Genomic DNA, 27,639 nt, shown 5'->3' with positions numbered 1-27,639 from the left:
TTATTCTCATTTCTGTTTATTCTACATCAATCCTCCCCGCAAAAAAACATTTTGTCAGTGGTTGGCTTGGTTCTATTTCAAAATAGAAAATCCAACTTTCATGGGAAAAAGCAAGTCTTGTAATTCAATAATATTTGATTTTCAACAGCATAAAAGGAATTCAATACTGAACCTTCAGAGCAAAAAGAAAGTTGAACCTATTTACAACAAAGCCGGTGGGTTGGAAGGGTGGTGAAGGAGTTCTGCCGTCCTTTCGAATGCAAACGTTCCAGCCGCCCTCTTTCTGCAGTGAATTAACACTTGAACTTCTGACACAGGTAACTTCTCAGAAACATCTTTAAAAACATACTATTATTGTGCGTTACCAACTAGCTATCCACAGTAACTGAACCAGTAGACGCTGAGAAACATACGCACCGAGGCAGCAGGAGCATTTTCAGTTGCCCGCCCAACAGCATTAAGCTCCTCCCCCTGTCCCACTAAATCACAGCAATGACGCAAGTCCCTTCAACACCCGGAGCATTCTTTTACTGCCTACTGTGAGAGTTCGGGTGCATTTAAGTCCCTGGTGGTCAGACATCCACAAGCTTGAATTTCCTGCCAGTGGTCTCTTGCCAACCCAGCAACAGGTGGGTGTTCTATCAAAAGTGAAATTGCTTTTTTTTTAAGTTAGCTTAAATTATTTATTCTGCAGCAACCTGTTACATCTTTTCGTTGCTGTTGTTGTTGACCTTTATTGAGATGTACTTGATATAAATCATTGTACCAGTTTAAGGAGTACAATCGGAGAAGGCAGTGGCACCCCACTCCAGTACTCTTGCCTGGAAAATCCCATGGATGGAGGAGCCTGGTGGGCTGCAGTCCATGGGGTCGCTAAGAGTCGGACATGACTGAGCGACTTCACTTTCACTTTTCACTTTCATGCATTGGAGAAGGAAATGGCAACCCACTCCAGTGTTCTTGCCTGGAGAATCCCAGGGACGGGGGAGCCTGGTGGGCTGCCGTCTATGGGGTCGCACAGAGTCGGACACGACTGAAGCGACTTAGCATAGCATAGCATAGCAAGGAGTACAATGTAATGATTGAATATTTCTAATATATTACGAAATGGCCACTGCAGTAAAGTGAGTTAACATATCGATCACCTCACCCACTTACAACTTTCCATGTGTGTGGTGAGAACTTTTAAGATCTACCCTCTTAGCAACTTTCAAATATAGGATATGGTATTGTTAACTAGTGGATACCAAGGGGGGAAGGGCTGGGGTGGGAGGAATTAGGAGATTAGAACTGACACATGTACACTGTGGATAATGTGTATAAAACAGACAAGTGATGGGACCTGCTGCACAGCACCGGGAACTCTACGTAGCCCATCGTGCTGTTCTATGGCGAACTTTTATTGAGACCTGAACTTCCCACCGAGGTGCTGCCCTTGGTTACCACAGGTCCAACTCGCCAAAATTCCACCAAGTCCCGAAAACAAAGTCTTTTCGTAAGCAGGAGACACGCTCATTTGGCAGCAAAACCTGGTATTTTGGGCAGCCTAGTGTCTTTGCTCTGTGCCAGTATTTTACATTCTATGGCAGACATATTAAGGTGTTGATTTATAGGGTGCTGTTCCAGTTTCTGTCAGTGGAATTCCATAGCATACAGTATATGCAACATATTATCTTTCTAAAATCCCCCCAAAGTCAGACTTCGAAGGAAAAATTGGTCCCTTTTGTTCGGCATACGGAGCTGTGGATGTACTGTCCCCAAGCCTCATTCATGCCAGGAAAGCTTTGCAGTGCCCATGTCCCAGGAAAAAGAGGATGTTAGAACATTCTGCATCCCAGAGAGGGAAGGCTAAGCTTTGGTAATAAAAATCCTCTAGATCCTCCTTAGAGGAATTTTCTTTGAGAAAGACTGTGTTCCTGCCAATAACCCTGGATTGTCTGACAAATAATGAACATGAATTTTTTTCTCTAAGGTGATTCCTTAAAGCACCATCTTCTAAGGGAGTGGGAGGGAAAATTAAAAAAAAAAAAAAAAGGATTGGAAAAAGGGTCTATTAGGGTGTGTACCGGTGGCTTCCTGACCCAGCAGTATTAGCAATTTATTGTGTTTAGAAAATGATTGTCTAGATGCAGAGTCGGCAGAGAAGTTGGGTGGGACTTAACCCGGGCTCTGCCACTTAAGGAGAACAGAACTTGCCAAAGAAAACGATGTTTCGAGTTTTGTTGTGCCTGATGATATAAATAAAGGGGTGGTCGGCATTGAACTCATCCTTGTGTTGCAGGATCCGTGACCCTGGCACCTCTATGGAATCCCCACCATCTTCAGTTATTTCTAAGGACACTCTGTGAATGACATTTGAGAGGGCCACTCCCTTCGTCTCTGACATACCAGAGAAATCAGAGGTATCCTCATTAAAGATGTTTTTCAGCCCTAAGTTTTCCAGACTAGCCTTGGGATCAATCATCTTTTCCACCTTAAATTTTGGAATGGAGAGTTTGACTTTGGCATTGGCCATCATGCTGGGATTTGTCCACTGCAGGAGCGTCTCTGAGTTGAGTTGTTTTTCAACCTGAGGGACAAAAAGCAGAGGAAATTATTTTTTTTATTTCCAACTGTAAAAGATCCTGCTCGAGTAAAAGCATACAGTGTCACTGAGGGCCTGATTTGGAAGTAGTACAGGTGGTCCATCAAAGACAGAGCCGACTCTGCAGTTTTGGTGTGTGATGGGGTTCTCTTCAAAATGGCCACCAAGCCACCCAGCACCATTCTCCCATACACCTTATGACAATGGTCCCTTCGCTCTGAAATTTATGAGAGCATTTCTTTTAACTATAGAGGAAATCTATAGGGATGAATCCATGGTTTATGATGATGCATGGATAATGGTGAAATAAATATAAAATTAGAAAACTGTTTATGCATTGTATTTACAGAAAGCTTATTTTAATTCCTCCACTAGGAAACCTAGAATATTCGTGCCCTAGGCATAGCATCAAATTTAATAAACTAAAGCTAAAGTTACCCTTTTTAAAATGAGAATTTGAACTGTCTAGGGTCATTCTTTAAGACCATAGGTGATGAATGCATCCATTTCAGTTGGTTATTTTTAAAATGCTGCTGCTGCTGCTAAGTCACTTCAGTCGTGTCCGACTCTGTGCGACCCCATAGACGGCAGCCCACCAGGCTCCCCCGTCCCTGGGATTCTCCAGGCAAGAACACTGGAGTGGGTTGCCATTTCCTTCTCCAATGCATGAAAGTGAAAAGTTGAAGTGAAGTCGCTCAGTCGTGTTGGACTCTTTGCGACCCCATGAACTGCAGCCTACCAGGCTCCTCCGTCCATGGGATTTTCCAGGCAAGAGGACTGGAGTGGGGTGCTATTGCCTTCTCCAATTTTTAAAATGAGAGATATGCAATGATGCATAAAATGATTTAGTCATAACATTCTTCATTGAGCAAATCTTGAATTGCTCCTTGCCCTTCCAATCTCTGCACTGGCTAGAGGAGAAATGCATGTACAACAGAGAATAGTATCTTGACTGTTACTGCATGAGGCAATCTGCACTGAAGTTACTCATATGAAACCTACAAAAATCAGGGAGATGACAAGGTCACAAACTGATCACCAGCTTTATTTCTAATGGGGGAGGGAACCATTGGACTCTCTTGCTAATCTATGATAAGTATTCTTCATGGATACTGTTTCATTTAAGACAAATCATTAAGACCAAAGCTTCCCAGGTGGTGCAGTGGTTAAAGAACCTGCCTGCCAATGCAGGAGATGCAAGAGATGCCAGTTCAATCCCTGGGTCAGGAAGAGCCCCTGGAGAAGAAAATGGCAGCCCACTCTAATATTCTTGCCTAAGAAATCCCATGGAGAGAGGAACCTGGTGGGCTATAAAAAGGAGAGAGAAGAATAAACAGAAGGAAAATGGAGACAGGAATTATGATTCAGTTCATACAGTAACAGATAAAACATAATGAGAACCAAAGTAGCAGGGAGGCTGAGACCAAGCTGGCCCATCCGCCGAGTCAGGGAGTAACTGAGCAGCCCGAAATAGAAGTGAATCCTAGGTTCCTCAAAGAGGCACTACTCGGGGCTCAGCTGGTGAAGAATCCACCGGCAATGCGGGAGACCTGGGTTCGATCCCTGGGAGGAGGTGATCCGCTGGAGAAGAACATGACAACCCACTCCAGTCTTCTTGCCTGGAGAATCCCATGGACAGAGGAGCCTGGTGAGCCTGGTCTATGGGGTCATAGAGAGTCGGACACGACTGAGTGATTAAGCAGAGCGCAGCACAGCCTGGAGTTCAGAACGTTAAGAGCACAGATTCCAATCTCCTGGGCTCACATTCCGATTCTACGTCCCCCACATGGGTTTGTACCATGTACCTAGTCCTCTGTGCCTGCGTCCCCTGGTAAACTCAGTACTCAGGGTAACAGTTTCTAACTCCTGCGACTGCCGTGAGAATTAGATGACCAGTGCGTGTGTGAACTTACAGTTCCTGGCACATTGTAAGTACCAAATAAATATTAGCTGTTTTAATATTGAGGAGAAAAACCCCCAAAGAACCGTGAAACCATTGGAGACCATTGGGCAAGGTTACCGGGCGCCCTCCCGCAGCCCCACAAGGCCGCCCACGCGTCTCCTGGCACCAGTGCACCTGCGTGCTGCATCCTGCCGCCCTCCTCACCTGCTCCAGGCCCGTGGGCCCATCCTCCACGTCCTTGGGTAGCAGGATGAGCATGCTCAGGTGCTTGTTCTGAAAGGGAAGCTCTATGATCTTACAGTTGACACCATCGATGTGGCCCATACAGAACGTGGCCTCCATATTCATCATCTGCACTGGTTTGGTGTCTGTCTGTAAAAGGAGAAGAAATTTGCTCTGCCTGCTTTTCACACACACACACGCGCACACACACACACACAATGTGTATATATATACACACACAGAGCACATAAATTTGTTCCTAATATAGCTTCAAGTCGTTATGGCTTAAAGCGGCCACAGGGGGATCCACACTGACAGAGACGGTCCTGTCAAGAGTTTATGACTTCCGCTGAAAAGTTATTCATGTGCTTTATAACTACAGGAACTATACATAATATAATACTGTATTTGCAAATATAAAACTTTAAAAATAAGATGGAATGACTGGAAACACAAGCAAACATTAACTTAGGCTTTACAGATGCCTGTAATTACAAGATCTTTTAAGCATTGCTGGTGGAGCTCACTTGAAAGTTGATTCCAGCGCAAACCCGCATATCCATTTACACAGCTTTTCCTCATGAAATGCCTGTTATGGAGGAGGCAGCATAGAGCAGAGCAAAACCACGCTCACCTACTCCTCTGTCTGCCTGTGGTTTTCATCACCCCTCCCCATCCCCTCTTCTTGCTCCGATCTGATTAGACATGAGGACCTCGGGTTTTGGTCTCACATGTGACATAAACAGATGCCGTGACATTCAGTGAGTCACTGCAACCTCCCTGGGTCTCAGTTTCTCTGTCAGCAGCATGAGGGAACTGGAGGTCTCAGGATGGCCATCCCTCTGGGGGAAGGTGGGAGGCGGGAGTGGGGAGCTGCTGAGGGGAGGGGAGGGGGCTACACAGGACAGGGCAACTCTGGCTACGCTTTTCCTTTAAAATATCTGAAATGAGGCAAAATATAAAGATTTTACAAAGGTGGTTGTTGGTTCATTGGTGCTTGTTATATTATCCTCCATAATTTACTGTACACTTGAAATATTTCCTAATTTTAAAAATTAAGAATGATTACAAATAAAATTATCTCAAAATCCTTTATAGCTCCTATCACACAGTCCTTCTCTCCAGGCAGCATCCCAGGCCCTTTTTCTCTGTGTCCCCATTAATATCTGACCTTGTGTCTCTGCCACAGAGGTGACTCATTTTCTAAAGAAAAATTAATTCATACTAGGGAGTAAAGACTGATAGTAATTTAGTGCAACTTATTGTCTGGGTTTATACCTCTCACGCAATATTTGCCTGTTTTCTGAATCTCTCTGGGGAGAAATTTCAAACATCAAGTCTGCAGAAATAATAGAACAGTGAAGTTCTTATCTGGCGTCTTCAACAGTGAGCTAAACCCTTACCCGGAGCTATTTTCAAGCAAACTAGACCTTACTTGTTTTACTGTTTCTATATATACCCATTTTAACACTTGTCACAGTGTTAGAAATATGTGTGTAAGACTTCCCTGGTGGATAACAATCCATCTGCCAACGTAGAGGACACGGGTTTGATCCCTGGCCCAGGAAGATCCCACATACCGTGGAGCAACTAAGCCCTCACACTGCATCTCCTGTGCCCACGCTCTAGAGCCTGTGAACTCCTGAGTCCCTGCACTGCAGCTACTGGAGCCCGAGGGCCCAGAGCCTGTGCTCCACGGAGAGGAGCCCGCAGTGAGGAGACTGTGCACCCGGAGAAAGCCCGAGGGCAGCACCAAAGACCCAGGACGACCGAACTAGCTAAGTAGCAGCGTGTGCAGCCAAAAGGAGGAGATACTGCAGAAAAGAAATGTGTGTGCACGCGGCAGCCCCCGCCCCATCATGACGACAGTCAGAGCAGGAACCACGTCTTACACCTTGGCATATCCCAGCACGGAAGAACTGCTCACTAAACATTCGGCTGTTATTAAATAATTGAAGACTTTGCCTCTATATATAACCAAAAAAAAATTATGGTTTTTTAAAAAATACTACTTTTGGAATTAACTGGTAATTCTTCCATCTCTCAAAGAAGATACAGATTTGTCTAAAAATCTCCATTAGTTTAGATTACTAATAGTTTCTGAATTCACAAAAACTGTGATCACCAAAAACTGTCATCCATTTCATTTTTCAGCACTGACTGTGGAAACAATAATCCCTCTTTCTAAAATATAAATTAAGACATGTCTCTGAAAATAAGACTAAGTAATGACCATCCCAGAAAATACAGCCTGTGTGTGTGTGTGTGTGTGTGTGTGTGTGTGTGTGTTCACCTTTGTCAGAAGAGGTATTATACTAAACTTTTAATAATATCACTGCATCAACTCAGTCTAGCCCTTAAAAGACATGAAACCAAAGGACACGGGAAAAGTTTTAGTAGCATCGCCCGAAAGTTTGGGAGCTGACAGAAGCACCTCACAGGAAACATAATAACCTGTGCCTTCAAAAGCAGGGTGTAGCCCCACACAGCCTTGAATGGTGTTTTATTTGATGAACCTCTGAGAGATCAATGGCATTTTAAATCCCTATTAATTCTCTTTCTAGAGTCCAAGACTCCAGGATGTTGATCCGACCAAGCTTTATGATTTAATAATAAGAATAAAGGAACTGCACACATTCTACCCACCTCTGTAAAACACTCATTAACAAATGTGAAAACACAGACCTGAGCCTGAGCAGCACAAGAGTTCATGGTGAACTCACTCACTATTGCAGGATTCTGATGACTTTCTGGGCTGGCCCTGCAGCTGGTATGAGAAGCACCATTAGCAACATCAACTCAATGGACATGAGTTTGAGCAAACTCCAGGAGATGGTGAAGGACAGGGAAGCCTGGGGCACTGTAGTCCACGGGGTCGCAAAGAGTCGGACGACTGAGCGACTAAACAGCAGCAGCTGTAGGCTCTAGGAGAGACCTGAAAACTGGAGTCGATCACAGGGCTCCAGGGTAAATGAGCTTCCTTCCACTACATCGCTGACCGACAGACAGTTCTGAACCTGTGTTCTTATCACAAGCCAGATTCCATCGAATGAAACCAAATCACACCGTCCTATACATTTCTGGAGTTTCCCAGGTCCTCTACCTAATCTCAGAAGGAGAGCAGTGAGCGGTCCTGAAGAGAGATCTTAGTTCCCTGCCCAGGAATTAAACCTGGGTAACCCAGCTGAAAACCAAGAGTCCTCGCCACTAGACCACCAGGGGCTCGAGGCTGGAAGAAACGTACGCCTGGCTCTTGCCCCTGTTTGAAAGCAAGACTGTTTCAGGGAGGCAAAAACTATAAGAACAGGTACAAAGTTTATTATTAGAGACGCACTGCAACGCATGGTGAGCAAACAGGACAACAGTCTGTCTATCTACCGCAGAAGCAGAGCGGAGATGCACACCCGGAGAGAGAGGGCACCGGCCGCCTCTCCAAGGAGCGGCGTGTGGCGAGTCAGAAGCCGGGCAGAGACCCCCCGGAGACGTCCTGAGTGAGGAGCGCGCGGTGAGGAGGTGATGCCAGTCAGTCACGCGCGACAGTCCCCCCATCTTTGTTTACCTTTGGCCAATTACCTTGTTTCTTTCTTCACACCTGACTGGGCCATGGACCCTCCCCAAGATGCATGCACAACTTTTCTTCTAAAACAGATCCCACCGCAGAGGTCTATGGGTGTGTGTCCACACTTATTATGGGGTGAGGGCCCCTCCCTATTTGGCCCCCAAGAAGCCTCCCTGCACACGTGCAGACAGGGAAGACTTCCTCGGCCTCAGGAGTGGGCATCGTATCTCCGCTCTAGCAGAGCTCAGCTTTTGCCACTAACTTTGTCCTTGGGAGTGTCTGGGGGAGAACAAAAGCTCAGTTTTACTCCACGTGACAAACACCAGGCATCCAGCCCAGAGGCCCACCGTCTCCCACCTCATAACGAAACAATCAGTTTTCCAGTCTCAGGTCTATGACTTCTTATTCACTCAGTAGTATTAAAACTATACTTCCCTACAATGCAGGTTTGTAATTCTTCTCCATAATGACTCCCAGCCCTGGAGATGAGTAAGATATGCTTTCTCCTTCACGGTCAGCAAGCACCTCAAAGCGCTTTCTAAATTAAAATATCAAACCATGTACTTTACTGCTAACCGATGAGAAGTGAGATCACAGAGGAGTTTATTAACCTGGAATAAGATTCCCAAATGGTTATGTTTCGTGATGATACAAAGACCTCTGACGTTGGGATTTAGTGTGTTTCTTTTCTTTTCCTTTCTTATTAATGGCCCCGAAGATCTGTAGCTATTTTCTAGTTGGTGATTTAGATTTAACCACTATGTTATAAGGACTTCCCTGGTGGCTCAGATGGTAAAGAATCTGCCTGCCATGCAGGAGACCTGAGATCGATCCCTGGGTCAGGAAGATCCCCTGGAGAAGGGAATGAAAACCCACTCCAGTATTCTTGCCTGAAGAATCCCATGGACAGAGGAGCCTGGTGGGCTACAGTCCATGGGGTCACAAAAGAGTTGGTCACAACTGAGAGACTAACCACACACTGTATTATAAGCTCTGTAAAATCTTACTCAGACCCTAAGGACATCCCAGAAAAAGAATGAGAGTCTCTGGATTATGGAGTTTTTTCTACACTTACCCCCTGGCTGTTGTCTTGGGAAAAGATAACCTTTTGTGCCTTAACTGTCCTCATCGGAGTGAATTCCCAGGGTCCCTTGCGTGGCTGTGATTTTTCAGACCTACAGCTGGGACCCTGTCTGCTGCATGCAGCCCACGTACCTGGTTGATTCTGAAAGGGCATTCTTTGGTTTCTGACTCAGGAAATTTCTTCATCCACTTTCCAACAAAGTAGGCAGCATTAACCACAAGGATTTTGGTCTGGTCATTCACACTGTTGTCAGCTAAAATGTTCTCAAAGTGGCCTGCAAACAATTTTAGGAAACCACAAATTGCACAGGGTTATTCTCCCAAACCTCCTCTGATGTCCGCGTGCAAGTCCACTCACTGGCTAGAGCCACGCCTGTAATGTGGCTCGGCAGCCCAGCCCATCTCGTTTCAAAAGGATCCCTTCTCTCCTTCCATCCCGCCACACCCAGCCTTTCCAAGAGACCTGGGGAGGAGGGTGACAGGGAGCAGGGGAGGAAGGAGGAAAGCCACCGCCGTGACGTCTCTACCGCGCCGAGGAAGGTCATGCCGGACACTCAGGCGCGGTGCCCTGCACATCTCCCCCCTTTACAGATGAGGAAGCTGAGGCTCCCTGTTAAGTCCCTTGCCCAAGACGATGCATGAGCAAATGGGGAATTCAGGATTCAAAGCCAGTTCTTTGTGACGCCAAAGCCTGTGCTCATGGGGAAAAAAAAAATGCCAGAAACCTTATTTTCTACCCAGCCCTGCACTCAGTACTGTCCCGAGTCCCATCTCACTTCCCTCACGATGATCCTGGAGGGCAAAGGTCATCACCCCCATTTCACAGATGAGGACACTGAGGCTCAGAGAGGCCGTGTGGCTCTCCAGGTTCACTCAGCGGCCAAGCACGTTCGATGCCTGGACAAAGCTCTCCTCTTTACCCCGGAGCTCCCGCCCCTCCTCCTCAAATTGCCCTGGTGCCAGTGTGTCTGCATCCAGGTCAGCTGTAATCACCACCATCGGCTCCATGACAACTGCAACCACCACGGAGCTCAAACCCTCAACAGACGAAACAGTTCGATGGTGACAAACGCTTAATAAAGTCTTTGCTTTTGAATAGCATTGATGTTTTTGCAAAAGATTTTTCTTTGCCTAATCTCTTAGATCTTCTCACCACGGCTCAGACCCCCTTCCTGGGCTGTGGCCAGTTGTGCAGGGACCTGCACGGGTTTCGTTGCCATCTTCAAATTCTCAATGCAGTTTTTAACCAAAGGCCCTGTGTTTTCGTTTTGCACTGGCACCTGCAAATTTTGTAACCCATCCTGCCAGTTCTAGGTGATGGGCTGACTACGTAACAGCATCACTGAAGAAGGAGGGAGCTAGTTAATGGTGGTGTGTGTGTGTGTGTGTGTGCGTGTGTGTTAGTCACTCAGGCATGTCCGACTCTTCGCGATCCCATGGACCGTAGCCCACCAGGCTCCCCCTCTGTCCATGGGATTTTCCAGGAAAGAATACTGGAATGAGGAGCTGTTTCCTTCTCTAGCGGATCTTCCTAACCCAGAGATCGAACCAGGGTTTCCTGCACTGCAGGCAGATTCTTTACTGACTAAGCCACCAGGAAGCCCAAATGTAGTGGTCAAGTGCATTAACTTAAACATCAAGCTTCTGATTTCAAATTCAGAAGTTTTTTCACTTAACTACCTTGTCCAGTAAAAAATGCAAACTTCTGAAGATTTTAAAATGGAGGTTGCTGGAGAGAAATGCAACTTGTTAACAATTTTAAAAGCAAAACTGTTACACACCTGAAGCTCTTCTTCAGGTATGCATTTTAAAATTGTGCCTAACCTGGTGGATGTGAGAGTTGGACTGTGAAGAAGGCTGAGCACCGAAGAATTGATGCTTTTGAACTGTAGTGTTGGAGAAGACTCTTGAGAGTCCCTTGGACTGCAAGGAGATCCAACCAGTCCATTCTGAAGGAGATCAGCCCTGGGATTTCTTTGGAAGGAATGATGCTAAAGCTGAAACTCCAGTACTTTGGCCACCTCATGCGAAGAGTTGACTCACTGGAAAAGACTCTGATGCTGGGAGGGATTGGGGGCAGGAGGAGAAGGGGACGACAGAGGATGAGATGGCTGGATGGCATCACTGACTCGATGGACGTGAATCTGAGTGAACTCCGGGAGTTGGTGATGGACAGGGAGGCTTGGCATGCTGCGATTCATGGGGTCACAAAGAGTCGGACACGACTGAGTGACTGAACTGAACTGAACCTGGTATTTCCTAGACCAGATCTTTCTTTATATACAAAGTCAAAGAAAGTTCATTTCAATAACAAATATGTATCAATGTACACATTTTTGTGTGGGCATACTATGGGCTTCCCAGATGACTCAGTGGTCAGCAACCCACCTACAGATGCAGGAGACGTGGGTTTGATCCCTGGGTTGGAAAGGTCCCCTGGAGGAGAAAATGGCAACCTACTCCAGTATTCTTGTCTGGAAAATCCCAGGGATAGAAGCTACAGTCCTGGCAGGCTACAGTTCATGGGGTCGCAAAAGAGTCAGACACAACTTAGCAACTAAATAACAAGTCCGTATCAACAAGAGTCGGACACAGCTGAAGTGACTCAGCACACACATAGACAACACATGCCCCACTGTACAGTAAACTCAGACTCCAATCCAAATCCCTCCGTTGATAATGGCAGTGTCTGGGTTTAAATCTAGGCTTGAATGACTCCCAGCCCACGTCCTCCCCAGGCTGAGCCTGTGGTTACAGCCGCGGCTCTGTCACTCCTGAGTCAGAGTGCCCAGGGGGCCACCTCACGGCCTTGGGTCTCTGCTACGGAAACACGTCCCTCCCCAGATTCCGGGGAGCACAAAGCACCCAAAAAGCCCGCGAGGCTCTGTGTCCCCCCAGATCTCTCCTTGTGTCCTGGGGCAGCGAGGACGAGAACACCGATTTGCACCCAAATTCATCTGAGCTCCAATTCCTTCTTAGCAAGGAAGACAACTCACAGAGAATTTTCGTGGAGGGAGGAGCTAGGAAAAGGAGAGGCCTCAGGGAAGCGCTGAGCAAGAGGCAGGAGCTGTGCTGCTAGAGACCCAGGACCTGGGCTGTCGACCGGGATAGAGGTTTGAGACAGGTTCCACCGTGGTGGTCTGTCTTGTTCCACTTTTCCGACACGTCTTTTTGACGACCTAAGGCCTTTCCAGGCTTTTTTCCTTAATAAATTTGTAGAATTCTGAGCTGAAAGTAGCTTGGAGGATAATCAGTTTGCAGTCCAAGCCCTTCATTTCCTGATTAAATAACCAGACTCAGAAACCGCCCCGAGCTGTCCTTTGTTAGAGGCACAGCTGGGGCTCTAGGAGGGCTTGTGGCAGCCTGTCAGGGAGCAAGACAAGGCTCCCCTGGAATTCCACCAACTCGTGACCTGAGGCAGGAGACGCCCAGAAACCTGCGCTGTTGAAACGGCTTGGTGCACAAGAATTAGGCTCGTGTACTGAAAACATTCAAAGAACCCTCCAGATGTTCAAGTTTATACTTAGCAGACCCATGAGAAGACACAGTCTATTTACTTAGTGATTTATAGCAGAATAAGTAAAGGATACTTGCCATCTGTGAGTTCCTTAATTGAGTTGTTGATCTGACCTTTCGTTTCTTCCAATTTATCTTTGAAATCAACGGTCTCCATCTCTTTTGCATAGGGTCTCTTGGTGGAGCTGATGAACTCCTAAAAAACATCCAATTCATAAAATCACAAAGTCCTTAAAGTCTGTAGTCAAACCACTGTGCCCTTATACAATTCTAGCACAAGGACTTCTAAATGTCTATTACTATGGACGCCCTTTCAAAATCTGTCACACAATATAAATTGAAACTTCAAGGAAAAATCAATGAATTTTCTTTGTATTGCTTCATTTGTTCAATTCTAAGACAATACAAGTATTAAATGCCTCCATCAATTTCTTTCTTTGGGGGAGAAAAGAAAAATTATGTTAAAGGCACACAATTATATGAATTCCAATTTCAGAAATGCAAAAATGTACGTTTATATATGATGTTTTAGAATGGAAGAAATGCACAGAAAAGAGAACTCGATGAGAAGAAAACTCTAACCCACACTGAAATAAAGATTATGAAGATGCTTGGTCCAAAGACCAAGATGGGCAGCATCACCTGGACCTTGTTACAAACGCAGAATCTCAGGGCTTCCCTGGTGGTCCATGCGCCCAGTGCAGAGGATCCGGGTTCGATCCCTGGTCAGGGAACTAGACTTCATGCGCCCAGTGCAGAGGACCCGGGTTTAATCCCTGGTCAGGGAACTAGACTGCATATGCAGCAACTAAGACCCAGTGCAGCCAAATAAATCAAAAAATATTTAGGAAAAATGCAGAATCTCAGGCCCCCCCAGACCTACTGAATCAGAATCTGAGTTTTAACAAGATTCCCCGAGGACTCACCTGCACATTAAAGTCTGAAAGAGTGCTGCAAAGAGCAGAGCAGTGTTTCTAATTATGTTTCTAACTATAACGCTTGTTAAAACTGCAAAAGCCTAAATCCATCCCTGCTGATCTTGATTCAAGTGACCCAAAGCTGAGGATACACATTTTCAGCACCAGGCAGTTGTGATGCGATTGGCCCTCCACAGACCACACCTGTTTGTACTGTTACTAGTAAATCTGTAGATGACATACAACCCGCAGAAGCAATGGAAAGCACTCTTAAAAAGTTGCTTGCAACTCCTGGGTTGAAATAATTCGAAATGTTGAATGGAAGTTCAACCAAACTAAACACAGATTGATTAAATGCCATGTCACTTTACTTCTGAATACAGGACTCCTTGGATTTTTTTCAGAGCAGTCAGAACCTTAGCCAGTTGGATTCTCTTCACTGCAACCCAACCTTGGGACTGAGTTACCATTTACTGACAGAGCTTAGAACATTCCAGAGACCTTGCAAGAGGAAGGGCCTCCACTGTCTTCACCGCCAGCATCAAAATGCATTTAAGTATCTTTAAGGACCACCTAGGGAGTTTTTTAAATGTTTTCATTCTTGGGCCCCAACTCACATCTCAATATTTCTTTAATTCCCCCAGGTTATTTTGGAAGAAGAAGGCTGTGTGTGTGTGTCTTTAAGCAACAAAAACAAACTCACAACAGTATCTAGTGATCTACATCCCCAAAAGATCCTTGCCAGAATACAAACATTTATTTGAAGATAGTAAAACTAAGGCAAAATATTTAACTGGTAGTCCACCTTTTAGATTTGGAAAGCTTGAAATTCTGACCATCCAAACGCAAACTGAACTCGATATTACTAAAGCAGAGAATGAGCATCTCTGTAGTTGAGGAAGTTGGCTGCGTGTTTCAAGTGAAGATTTTTAAAATATTATGATTCACTCTGGATCAAATTTAAGGACATTTCAGTGTTCTTTATATGATTCCTCCAAGAAACTCCTAAAATTACCACCACTGCCTTGGATACCCACCTGACCAGCCTGGCAAAACAAACAAAATGGTCTGTGACTGACGAAAACTGTCACTTCGTACAGTTATTATTTTCCTTACTGACTTTGGGAAACATCAGAAGAATACTGTGTGCATGAACAAGCAAGGTAAAGAAGTTGAAATCTTCCCAGGTCACCTGCCCTGACGCTGAAGGAGAAAGAGGTTTAAATCACGGGCTGTCTTACATCTGTAGAGACGCATTTGTTAGAGAGTTAATAACCCCATTTCCCACCTCTCTCAGTGAGGAAGCTAAGAGAAAGGGTGGGGTGTGTGGGTGTTTGAGAGTGAAAAAAGGAAGCTCATGGCTCCTCTGTATTTTAAGTTAAAATAGGTAACTGCAGTTGATTCCCACTGTATTCAACCTCTCCCCTGGGATTAATTTATTTTAAATAAACCATAAATGAGCATCTAGAAAAAGTCGTTGGTCTAACCATGAGAAAACGTCACCCCTGGTAAACAGCTGAATCTTGCTAATTCCACTGAGCCACTTACTGTAGAAAGATTCAGAGATTTTTCTACGTAGAGCCGTTTGATTAATTTCAGGGAGTAAAAGGAACTCAGCTTGTTGACATCCGATGTTACTGTTTGAAATCCAAAGGGCACATCTTTGACATTTTCAAAATGAAGGACCTGTGAAGAAAAAAATCCCCATCACCCATGAAGCACTGCCTGCTCCTGTGGCGGTGGACACATGGCGATGGCCAGCCTCCTGGGGACGGGGCCTGACCATCTGACACAGAGACCACGGTGCTCTGTGGTTCCCAGAAAGCAAGGCTGCTCAACCTTAGCGCTGCTGGCAGTTCAGACAGGATAATTCCAGGGGGAGGGGCGCAGGGGGCAGTGCTATGGCACCCCGGAACCCTGGATGATGCCAGAGCATGCCTTCTTCCACTTGTGGCAACAGAAGTGTCCCCGGTCACTGCTGAATGTCCCTGAGAGGGTGAGAGAGGGAAGGTGCAGACTGTCCCCAGCCGAGAAACACCAGCATAAAGGTACTCTTCTCTCGATTTAACTATAAAGAAAATTTGCCCCTTCTTCAGAATGATGCCTCTATGCTTTTTTCCAAACTTGGAAAAGATGGAAGTAGGTTAAAATTTCTACCCAATTCAGAGACAAGAAGAGAGAAATTAACGCCAAGAGACAATCACTAGTCAAGTGTCAGATTCCAGGGTACAGGGGTCTCCAGAGTTCCTTCGGTGTCCTAACTAGTGCCAAATGGGCTGATGGTGCCATTTAAGGTAGGCAGCTCTGTGCCAACCGTGGCCTACGGTTTAGTAGTCCGGCCTTTCACCCCAGCCTGTACCTACTAGAAACGTCTTGCCCAGCTTTCAGAACTTCACTCTCTGCTCTGCAAAATGGACTGACAACGCCTAGTTGTCTAAATTGCTGTGAGGATTACAGACACTATCTGTAAAACACCTAGAATATTATATGGATTCAAAATGTTAATAATTATTTTTATAGTAATAAGCCACTTAAAATCAGGATGCTATTTTCTGGAAGTCTTAAAACCTTTTATTTTATTCGTAACTTTTTTGTTCCAACCAATAACCCAGCCTCTTTTCACCTCCATGGTGCCCAAAACATGACATCAGGATAAGGTGCTTCTCTCCACATCCTGACCCATAATAACCGAGCCCTGATGCCACACCTCGGGTGACATCACTTATGGGCACACTGCACCTGTGAGTCACACAGCCTTAGTCCTGCAGGGTCAAACTGGCTGGTCCAAAGTGGTACATTACTGTTACGCCTATTGACAGGCAAACAGACCAGAAAGTTAAGAACCCAAGCACCCACTGTAGGAGAACAATAGCAGGCGCAGTACCAGAAATGCTCTTTTCCATCTCTTCTCTAATGGTAGGTGAGGCGTGAGGAAAGGGAGATGGGGTAGGGATGGTGCGGTGGGAGAAAGAGGGATGAAAAGATAAAGCTCCTCTCCCCACAAAGGAAGTGTCCTTTTCAAGTCCCACTCAATTTCAAGTGTAAATTCTCCATTGAAATAAGCATGGGTACATTCTATCTATCCAGTAAGGATATAGAATAGGGCAGAATATACTATAGAGTAGAATATAGTGGAGTCTGCATCTTAATATACAGCATGATGCTTTAATAAATTCTGTGCATAAGACAGAGGGTTTAGATATCACTCTTCCTGGTTGGGGTATTTGCAGTGGAACATTAACAAACATCCTTTTGATTGACACTTACATTCTAACAGGTAGAAAGATGTCATGTGACTTGTCAAAGGCCACTTGTTAGTGGAAATGCTTTTGATTGTCTAGTTAATCCCCGGGTTCTCCCCCGCAACACAGTGCCTGTTCTAAACGTGGGTGGCAGGCCAGATAAATGAGCTTTCACATTTAAAAAGTAAATTGAGAGAGTGCTAGAAGTGGCAAAATACTCAGCCCTGAGCCAATCTGACCACAGAGCCTCATTGCCTTTCCCCAGGCACCACCGGTGCGTCTTGATTACTCTCTTCCACTCAAAGCAGAGGCAAGCTGCGGGCCTTACCTGTCCAATTTCATCTGCTGTGTCCCCTTTGGCACCGACTTGAGCAAGTGACAGAGAGGTGGACAGACAGATGGGAGAGAAGAGGATGTTGTCCGCCGGCTCCTTTTCACACAGCTGTTTGTACAGGTCAACTGCAAAGGCCGAGTTTGCCAGTCGCAGGGCCTCCATTGTGGGCCTGGAACAAAGGACAAGAGAGAGGCTATTTCTAAAGCACCTTTCAAGTGCCCTCAACTGCATCCGGCAGCGCAGTAAGAATCCTAGTCAAAGTCACGGGCTAGGGTAGAGGAGAGGCAAGAACTTCCTGTAAATGCAAATCTAAAGCCAGTGGTGATGCAACTCCTGCCCGCACGTCCTGAGGTCTGAGTGTCCAGATGTGAGGTCCTCTCTCTGGACAGCTCTGCCCTGAACCTCTGAATCCAGGCCCATTCGGCTACAGTGACCACTGTCAGGAGTGCGATTAGTGTGACTAATTAGATTAACGGTCAGTCGGGACACCTCTTCTCTGCATGGAGTCAGGACAGTCGTCAACACTGATGAAAATCAGTTTATTTATCTATATTGTTTCAATTAGGATTTAGGTTAAACCATATAAAACTGAATTTTTTGTAGATTTCAAAAACAGTCAAGTCACAGCAGTTCTGTGTGATTCCAGTTAAAGAGAGGGCAGCTTCAGCTAAAACTATGGAGCCCAGGGCTCATAAAGAATCCCCCTGCAATGCAGCAGACCCAGGTTCAGTTCCTGGGTTGGGAAGATCCCTTGTAGAGGGGAATGGCAACCCACTCCAGTATTCTTGCCTGGAGAATCCCATGGACAGAGGAGCCTGATGGGCTACATGGGGTCTCCGAAAGAGTCGGACACGACTGAGCGACTAAATAACAACCAAAGTGGAAACAGCAGCAGTGGGTCTCCTCTGGTCTTGCCTGAGAACTCATTATTCTGAAGCAGAGCTTCTCCAGGTGGAGCCTACAGATCCCCTGGCAGCCCGAAGATCCTTTCAATGGGTCCATGAGGTTGAAACTCCTTTCATAATAGTACTTAGACATCATCTTCCTTTCACTCTTAATCTCTTACAAATACACGGTGGAGTTTTCCAGAGACTATGGTGGTGGTGGTGGTCGTTTAGTCGCTCAGTTGTCTATGAAGCCAAATGTTAGAGAGATTTGCAGAAATGAAAAATGATGTTACTCTTCTCTTTGTATGACTTCACTTTAGAAAACAGTTATTTTTCATAAAAGTATGTTATCCATGTTACTATGTAATGGTTCCATTATTGTTAATGAGTTTTTAAAATATTTCAGAATTTTTTCAGCTTTAATTTCTAACTTAATATCAATAGATATAAGCAACATTAAAAAAAACCTCTTTGGGATTCTCAGTTATTTTTAAGCGTGTAAAGGGATCTGGAGGCTAAAGCCTGACGACTGCTGTGCTAATGAAAGGCCTGCCTATCCTCTAGCCCTAGTGCAGCAGATATTGACTGATGAAGCCTGAAGGCTCCTGGGTAAATCCAGCGGTCAGGGCATAGTCCCTTCTAGAAGCCAAGCTGAGCTGCATGAACCCTCCGCTCTGCCTGACCCCAGGATAGCATGTAGGGGGCATCATTACCCGTGGATGACCATCCCATGGATCAAGGTTTGAAGCATTCCCCCAAGGCACTCAAGCACTGTGCAGTCGTGTATTCAGACAGCAAGAGCGAACGTGGCACTGAAGGCCCTCGGGTCGGAAGTGCTCCCTGGCCTCAGACGAAGCATCACCACTCGAGACAGAGGGCTTCCGTCAATCAGGAGCCAATGCATTAGAGTCGAATGCACGAACAGGATCTCAACTTTGTACCTCATCCCTGAACAGAATTTCAAAATGCCAAGACAAGAGACTAAGATCAAGGAACGTGCCCCTGGTCTTCAAACAGTTCTTCAGAATTCTCCCTTTTATGAGACATGTGGCTTGTGTGTAGGACAGACTTTAAAAGATCATAATAAATCTCAGTCACAAGTTTACTAGCAAAAAAAAAAAAAACTTTTCTGTTGCCCCATTCATGCTCACTGATCTTCTCCAGTGACTGCTTTCTCCCATGCCCGATAAGTACAGCCAAGTGACCTCAGCGTTTCCATTATGAACCTATGATAATGTAACCTGGGGCTTCCCTGGTGATCCAGCGACTAAGATTCCGAGCTCCCAATGCAGGGGGCCCAGGTTTGGTCTCTGGTCAGGGATCTAGATCCCACATGTGGCAAGTAAAACCAAATGCAGCCAAATAAATAAATAAAAATAGACATTAAAAACGTTAAAAAAAAAAAAAAAGTAACCTGAAGTCAGGCCAGGGACCTTACATTTCTTTAAGGCCTAGTACCTTACTCTCTCTCCTCTGGGGAAGGCGGGGGCCGTGATAGGAGAGTGAGCTCTCGGGGAAAGGAGACCCCCAGGAGGAGGGCAGAGGGCAGTGAGACACACAGAAGCACGAGTCCCTCACAGGGAGATTACAGGGTCTGGGGAATCCCAAACTTTCACAAGAAGCCCGGCTTCTTCCAACAGTGGATTTAACAACAATACTGAGCTTATCTGTGACTAAAATTCAACAGGAGCTATTTCTCTGACAAATGGAAAAGGCTAAATGAGCTATTTCTTCACCCAGCAGAGAAACCTAAACCCAAATGCCTGCAAACTTCTCAAACAGTTGAAGCCCTAACCACACAAATAACAATATGAAAACACACCAACTACACAAGTAGTTCTTCCAGGCATGTATTTCCAACCAGCTAAGAGAAGAAATCTGAATAATTTTGCATCATTTATAACAAACTTTAAAGCTTGATGTCTTTTGTGTGTTTAAAGCCTTGGAGTAATCTGCTGAGGAAGTTTGACTGCAAACATCTAAATGTGGATCCCACGAGTGGATCAAAGGGTGAGGACTGAAGCATCTTTCATTCACTCATTATAACATTATGGGATCTATTTCATCCAAATGGCTCCAAGCGAATACAAGGTCATGGTGGCTTTAAGCTCAGTTAATTATACAACATAGTTAGCACTGTGTTGCGATCCAAGGCTTAGATTCAGTCCCTGTTCGAGAGTGTAAATCAGGACTCACTTAACATCTAAGTTGGCCACAGAGACAAGTAATCAGTCAAGTGTTGCCTGGTAAATCTGATCAGTTGCTTGGTAATCAGCTCCAAGTGGCCTAAAAGCACTGTGAAGCCTTCTGGTCTGAGATGGCTCGAGGGAAGAGTTTGGCCACAGACAATGGCTACCTCCTTGTGCTGCAAGTTGAAGCATTTCAACAAATCTCAGCAACTTTAGCAAAGTATGCACAAGAAAATGGGTCAGGTTCCTAAGCAGACCATTTTGCAAGAGCAAATGCTATAAAAATTAGAACTACCATATGGCCCAGCAATCACATTACTGGGCATATACCCTGAGAAAACCATAATTCAAAAACAGACATGTACGCCAATGTCCGTTGCAGCACTATTTATTAATACAATAGCCAGGACATGGAAGCAACTTAAAAGTCTATCAACAGATGAATGGGTAAAGAAGATGTGGTACATATATACAATAGAATATTACTCAGCCATAAAAAGGAACAAAACTGAATCATTTGTAGAGACGTGGATGGACCCAGAGTCTGTCATACAGAGTGAAGTAAGTCAGAAAGAGAAAAACAAGTATCGTATATTAACATAAGTGTGTGAAATCATGTATGATGAAATCTAGATTCATCTGGTACAAATCAATCTAGTTCCAGGCGGGAATAGAGATACAGAGAGAGAACCAATGTGTGGACAAGGTGCAGGGTATTGGGGGGCAGGCAGGATGAACGGGGAGATTAAGTTTAACACAAACACACTACCATGGGTAAAATAGATAGGGTAAGAACCTGCTGAATCACACTGGGAGCTCAGCCAGGGGCTCTGAGGGATCCAGAGGGCTGGAATTGGGGGAGAGGGATGGGAGGGAGGCCCAAGAGGGAGGCAATACGCACAGCAGAAACTTATACAACTTTGTAAAGCAATTATACTCCAGTTAAAAAAAAATTAAAACATCAAACCAAAAAGAAAATTATGGATACAGGAATAGAGATTAGCAATTTCTACATGGTAAATTTATACATTGAGTGACCTGGTCAGAGTGCTAAAGTCTCCGCCGAGTCTTCATTCTGTTATTCCATTATTACAGAGATAATGTCTTTCATTTTCTTGAAAACCTAATGATTAGAACAAGTAAGGAGAATTTCATTTACAGTTTCAACATGGAAGACACTACATCTTTAGTCACTTAAAAGTTTAAAAGACATTTGTATTTAATCAGAGAAACTGAGAGAGAAGTTAAAATAGTAATGCAAATACAGTAAACAACAAAACGTTCTAAGAATTTCATTGTAAAGTGGCTGTTTTGTTTTTATTATTTGCAATACATCCTAAAGTCATAAACGTTTAAAGGCAGACAAGATCCCGGTTTAGACTTAATCTGGCCCCACCTCTTCATTTTAAAGGTGAGGGAAGGGAGGGGCACAGAGATACAGCGATTCTCCCCAGCCTCCTCCCACGCAGGGAGTGAGAGTGGTCAGACCAGACCCGGCACTCACTTCTGAGCTCCTGGTTCCCAACCACGCCCATCACCTTCCTTCTCAGTAACTGTGTCTTTGCTGACATTTGCTTACTCAGGAGCCTTTAGAGTTCCGAAAACCCTCCGTGTCTTGGACTCCCCTTTTAGAGCCATCAAGATACCTTACATGTTTTCTTCTTCTTCTTTTTTTTTTTTTACTTACATGATTTCTTTCTTTTTAATCAAAACAAAACTTCCCCCCTGATTTTCCTACTGGAAGAAAGTCTTGTTCTCTACCGTTAGTGTTGCAAACTATCAACACTACACTGCTTTCATTTAATAAGTATCAACTGAGCACCTAACAGGGTGTGTCAGCACCGCGCTAGACATGAACAAATCAGGTGTCCGCCTCCGAAGAGCTGACGCCTAATGGCATGATAGGTCTGTAGGCGTGATGGGTGTTTTGACCGGGGGCACAAGTTACCATGCAGCTCTTAGGCGAGACAGTGCACTCCTAGTGGAAATCTCAGCGAGGCCTCCTCGGAGACAGTGACATCTGATAAGGCACACTAAAGGGGGGCTCCCGAAGAACAAGGAGGATGAGCCATGCACCCAGGTGGACCAGAGAGAAGTGAGAGTTCAGAGACCGCAGTGAAAGGAGTCCTGAACGAATGGAGACGCACGCACTGGGTGTGAGGCCAGGCAGGGAACTCGCTTCTCCAGACTCACAGCTGCTCATCGGCCCCTGCACGATTTCTAACACTTCTAATGCATCTAAGCCAATATTCCCCCACGCTTTTCATCTGTAGACCATCTGGGTGAGATAAAGGTTCTTTCGGGGAGACAGTCCTTAGGCAACGCCTTGAGAAGTTTTGCCTTTTGCAACAACTACAACGGAACGTCTAGAAACACAGTGTCAGGACTTCCCTGGTGGTCCAGGGGTTAAGACTCCAAGCTCCCAAGGCAGGGACACGGGTTCAATCCCTGGGCGGGGAACTAAGATCCCATATGCCGCACAGTGTGGCTAAAAAGTACATAAAAAATAAAAACATGGTCTCTGCTGTTGGCTTTCCAACCTCACAAGGAAAAAAGTCAGAGCCAGATGAAGAAAATAGGAGATCTCACAGCTTCTTCCATGTGAAAGAATAGTGTGAGTCTGAATGAAATGAGTAAGTAACCTGAAAAGCGCTTTGTTAGCGGGAAAGAACAACGTGACTCTCAGTGGTAAGGTCAAACGCTTGATTTCCAATGGAGAGGAGCCTCTGCTTCTCGCAGATATCCTGAACCATCACATTTGCTCCCACCTGTTTAGAAGCCTGATCTTTACCGCCGAGCCATCTGTCTGCTGCCTAACCATGAACTAGAGCCAGACTCGCCACATCGGGATGACCAAAACTGCCGAGACTTCACACCCTCAAGCTGAACCCGCAAACCAGAGGGACTGGTTTGCAGAACTCAGGTGCTAGGAAGCAAACGTATAAACCTGCCAACTCGTACGGAGAATCCTCTCCTTGGACAAGCTTCCATCTCCACGCCCACCCAGGAGCCATCAAACACTTACGGGTACCTGAGGACACTTACATGGACCTGAGGACACTTACATGTACCTAAGGACACTTACATGTACCTAAGGACACTTACATGTACCTAAGGATACTTACATATACCTAAGGATACTTACATAAACCTAAGGACACTTACATATACCTAAGGATACTTACATATACCTAAGGATACTTACATAAACCTAAGGATACTTACATAAACCTAAGGATACTTACATAAACCTAAGGACACTTACATGTACCTAAGGATACTTACATGTACCTAAGGATACTTACATAAACCTAAGGACACTTACATAAACCTAAGGATACTTACATATACCTAAGGATACTTACATAAACCCAAGGATACGTACATAAACCTAAGGATACTTACATAAACCTAAGGACACTTACATATACCTAAGGATACTTACATATACCTAAGGATACTTACATAAACCTAAGGATACTTACATATACCTAAGGACACTTACATAAACCTAAGGGACTAAGGTTTGGATGCACCCAGTTCCGTTCAAATCCTCTTCCGTGACGTAGGGGTGACAGAGGTGTTAAGAAAATTCCTGGTGGGACTTCCCTGGCTGTCCAGTGGTTAAGACTCTGCACTTCAAATACAAGGGCCATGGGTTCAATCCCTGCTCTGAAAACGAAAATCCCACACGCCAAAGGGCGTGGCCAAAAAAATGAAAAGAAAATTCATGGTGACCTGGAAACGACCACGAGCTGTGAGTTTGACGGCTTGGATTCCACTTCGTCCTGCCCTGTATCCGCTGAGGGACTCACAAGACAGGGGATGGGGACCTGAAGGATGTATCAGAGCCCCCAGTTCTGTTCATCTGAGCCTGAACAGCCTGGCCTGTTAACCGCTCTTTAGTGTGACAGGCTTAAAGAAAACCATCAACACAGTAGCTTCCCTGAGGAAGAAACTATGAGCCAACTTGTTCGAAAAGTCGCCCAAGAACACACGCTGGAAATGTGTGATTCGCTTCAAGTATCTTGAAACCCAGATAGGGAGAGAGACTACTTCCAGCCCTGAAGAACGCAGGTGCAAATAAACGGACAGCAACTGGATGCTTTAAAATGCGCAGAAAAGCGATTCCGAGGTCTGAACCTCACCGCTCAGCGCCAGCCAGGAAGGCGGCCAGACGCTCCTGTGCTTCCCCGCGTCCTCAGGTTAGGGCGCCACACCGTCTCTGGAACCAGCGCCGCAAAACACTGAGCTCCAAAGCAGGGCTGAAAACGTCCTCAGAATCCCCCGTAGATCACTCTTTCCCGCCCGCTCCCCTCCCCATATGCACCAAAACCTCCCGGCCGTGCCAGTCCTGCATATTCTGACCTTGTACGTGGCATGCCTGGCTCCCAAAGGACCGGGCGCGGCAAACGCTGCTCTTGCAGGGCTGCTGGCCACGCGCAGCTGACAGCCCAGCCGCGAAAGACTCGGTTCTGCCCACTCTGTACCATCGCAAATCATCTCAAAGAGCTATATTCTTTTAAGACTTGCCCAAAACAGGGACACCACCAAGCCCTGCTACCTGCGCTTTGCTTACCTGAAGTTACAGCGGTCCAGGGAAACGCACGGTCGGGAAAAGGAAAGCCAGATGCAGACAGACCTGGACGTGAGAGCAGCTCTGCTGGGCAGGAGCGACTCACCTGAACTCGCCCGCGGCCACGCCCACCGGGCCCCGCCCCGCCCACTTCTGCGCCTGCTCTTCTGGCTCCCGCCTCTTGGCAGCTTGTCCACGATTGAAAAGAATGATTCAGACTGAAGTTGCTGTTGTCTGCACAGCTTCTGAAGGCCTCCAACGTGCTCAGGCAGGACGACACTGTCGGTGGATCCTCCCTGAGGCTGAAAACATGCATACACACAGAAGGGCACCCCTAGTAGGCCACGTGGGGCCGGAAGGTGACATATTACATAAAATAGAAGGAGTATGTGATGGTTCTGACAATTCATACTCTTCAAATATGGTGATGCCACAGAAAGTACTCTCACCTCCATAGCTCATTCTGCTAGATGCCAGAAAGGAGAAAAGTGATTACACACAAAAAAGAATCTATGAATACATTCTACTCAGCAAAATATGTAATACCAGATTGGGAGAAACTGTTGACGGGCCTCCCGATGAAATATGGCAATTAGGATTACCCATCTTTGCTAGAAAATCGCTTTGTGTTTTCCAGAGTTTTCTTGCTTTCAGGCAGCTCCTTTTTTTGCTGGGAGCTACTCCCTTCCTAACTGAATCTGTTCTCAGGAAAGGACCTAAATCTGAGCCAATTACTTATCTGCTATGCTCATTTGATGTTCTGCTGTTCATTTGCCACGTTATCTCATAATCATCTATTTTATTGTACAATCTCCTCTATCTCACTATGAGAATCTTGAAGTAAGGACCAAGCCTCATTCATTTTTGTAATGCCAACACTTGGTATGGTCTTGATAGACGTGCAGTCAACTAACGCTCGTTGGCTATATGAATGAGAGTGACGAAGAGTGACTAATAGCTTCCCTTCTCCCCACGCCCTGGGCGTTTTATTATGAACCAGGTCAAAGTCATAAACTAAATGAGTTGAACTCTGAAAGTAGAATTTCAGGCATCAGGGGAACTAGTAGAGGCAACAAGGTCATCAGAGAGTGATGCTGGCCAGCTACCCCTGGAAAATGACACCATTCAGCTGTAGTGGGGAAATGTGGGTTTAAGAGTCAAATCATAAATTTGGAAAATGACTCTATCTTACCATTCATCGTCTGAGAAACCCTAGGCAAAGTGCTTAATCTCGCTAGCCTCAGTTTCCTCACCTGTAAAATGAGACACACGGCACATGAACAGACGGTAAATAAGAAGTGTCTGGCGCAGAGCATGTGGTGGTGATCAGCACTTGGCCTATTAGGCAGGCGCGGTCTCGGGGAATAATCATAATGACCACAGGCTGGTGCAGGGCATCCACATTTAGGCTACCACGGAAACTTACCAGTGCCTGCAGCCTGTCTGCTCTGTTGCTGTTGTTTACTTGCTTCAGTCACGTCCGGCCGTTTGTGACCCCATGAACTGTAGCCCACCAGGCTCCTCTGACCGTGGGATTTCCCAGGCAAGAATACTGGAGTGAGTTGCCATTCCCTTCTCCAAGGGATCTTCCCAACTCATGGATCAAACCCATGTCTCCTTCATTGGCAGGCATGTTCTTTATCACTGAACCACCAGGGAAACCCCCCTGCTTGCTACTGTGACCCAAAGGTTTGAAGAGATTTGCATTTAAATCAGAAATCTTTGTCCACTCTCTCTTTTTAAGTCTAAATTATCTCTACGACACTCCTGTTCGGGGCTTGTCTAACCTCGGCAGAAACACTTCCAGAGACAGGAATTCAGCAATACCTAGGGAAGCCCAAATATAACTCTAATTCTTGGAAATAAATGTTTCTTTAAAAATATTTAGTGGGAAATTATATACCACTGTTTGTGGGGGAAAGTGTTTGTTTTATAACTCCAAAAAGAATCTATAATTTTCTTTTTTCTAGCCATACCATACGGCATGTGGAACTTCCCCTACCAGGGATCAAACCTGTGCCCCCTGCAGCGGAAGAACAGAGGCTTAACCACTGGACCACCAGAGACATCCCAATAATTTAATCTATAACTTTCTTTACTCTCTTTGTTTTGCCACAAAAACCTTGTTGTTGACTTTGTATTTAAAAGAGTAGATGTTAGTGGGGGGTGGAGGGAAGAAATACAGCTTAAAGAAATACAGCACCCATTCATTGTACAATTTTATCGAGCAATAGTTTCCTCTAGCTCAGCAAAAAGTATCAGCTCAAATATTTAATAACCTAGGAGATTGTTTTGTTGGTGCTTTTTCTAACCTGTAGGTTGAATCATTGCAAATATTATGAGTTGATTACTCAGCATTCTGACTGGGGAAAGCCTGCCACACCCAGCCACTCCCAGAACAGCTCAAAGGAGTTTTGTTACAGCAGGCTTAGAATCTCTTTCTCCCTCTCTCGCTTCTCTTCCAAGAAGATGAATTTCAGTCACAAATTCTTGAACACTCTCCCCAAATACCTACAAATCATCAAGTGTTGTTTTTTCAAACCTATCAGTGTGATTTTCACCAATGCCTATGACAGCTCCCCTGTACAATAGAGGAATAACTTGAACCTTACGTGCTGCCAAAAACA

At 45.4% G+C, this 27,639-nt stretch overlaps 1 protein-coding gene across 2 annotated transcripts; it reads right to left on the bottom strand.

Annotated features, from left to right (window-relative positions):
- SERPINB5 (serpin family B member 5) lies at nt 1-25,137 on the bottom strand. 2 transcript variants are annotated; one of them, XM_061400386.1, is made up of 7 exons: nt 25,016-25,137; nt 17,355-17,529; nt 15,333-15,470; nt 12,946-13,063; nt 9,484-9,626; nt 4,692-4,859; nt 1-2,569 (listed from the first exon to the last, which is right to left on the bottom strand). In XM_061400386.1, exons 2-7 carry the CDS (start codon nt 17,520-17,522, stop codon nt 2,177-2,179), a joined length of 1,128 nt encoding a protein of 375 aa, XP_061256370.1. In that variant the 5' UTR covers nt 17,523-17,529; nt 25,016-25,137; the 3' UTR covers nt 1-2,176. The 2 variants fall into 2 exon arrangements, with proteins under 2 accessions (XP_061256370.1, XP_061256371.1); XM_061400387.1 differs by lacking the exon at nt 25,016-25,137 and adding an exon at nt 21,475-21,564.
- Nucleotides 25,138-27,639: the final 2,502 nt, after the last annotated feature.

This window comes from Bos javanicus, chromosome 24, assembly GCF_032452875.1.
Source record: "Bos javanicus breed banteng chromosome 24, ARS-OSU_banteng_1.0, whole genome shotgun sequence".
Classification (NCBI taxonomy): Eukaryota; Metazoa; Chordata; class Mammalia; order Artiodactyla; family Bovidae; genus Bos; species Bos javanicus.
Note: the sequence above shows the minus strand (reverse complement) of the source record. Positions and strands in the feature narration are given on the sequence as shown.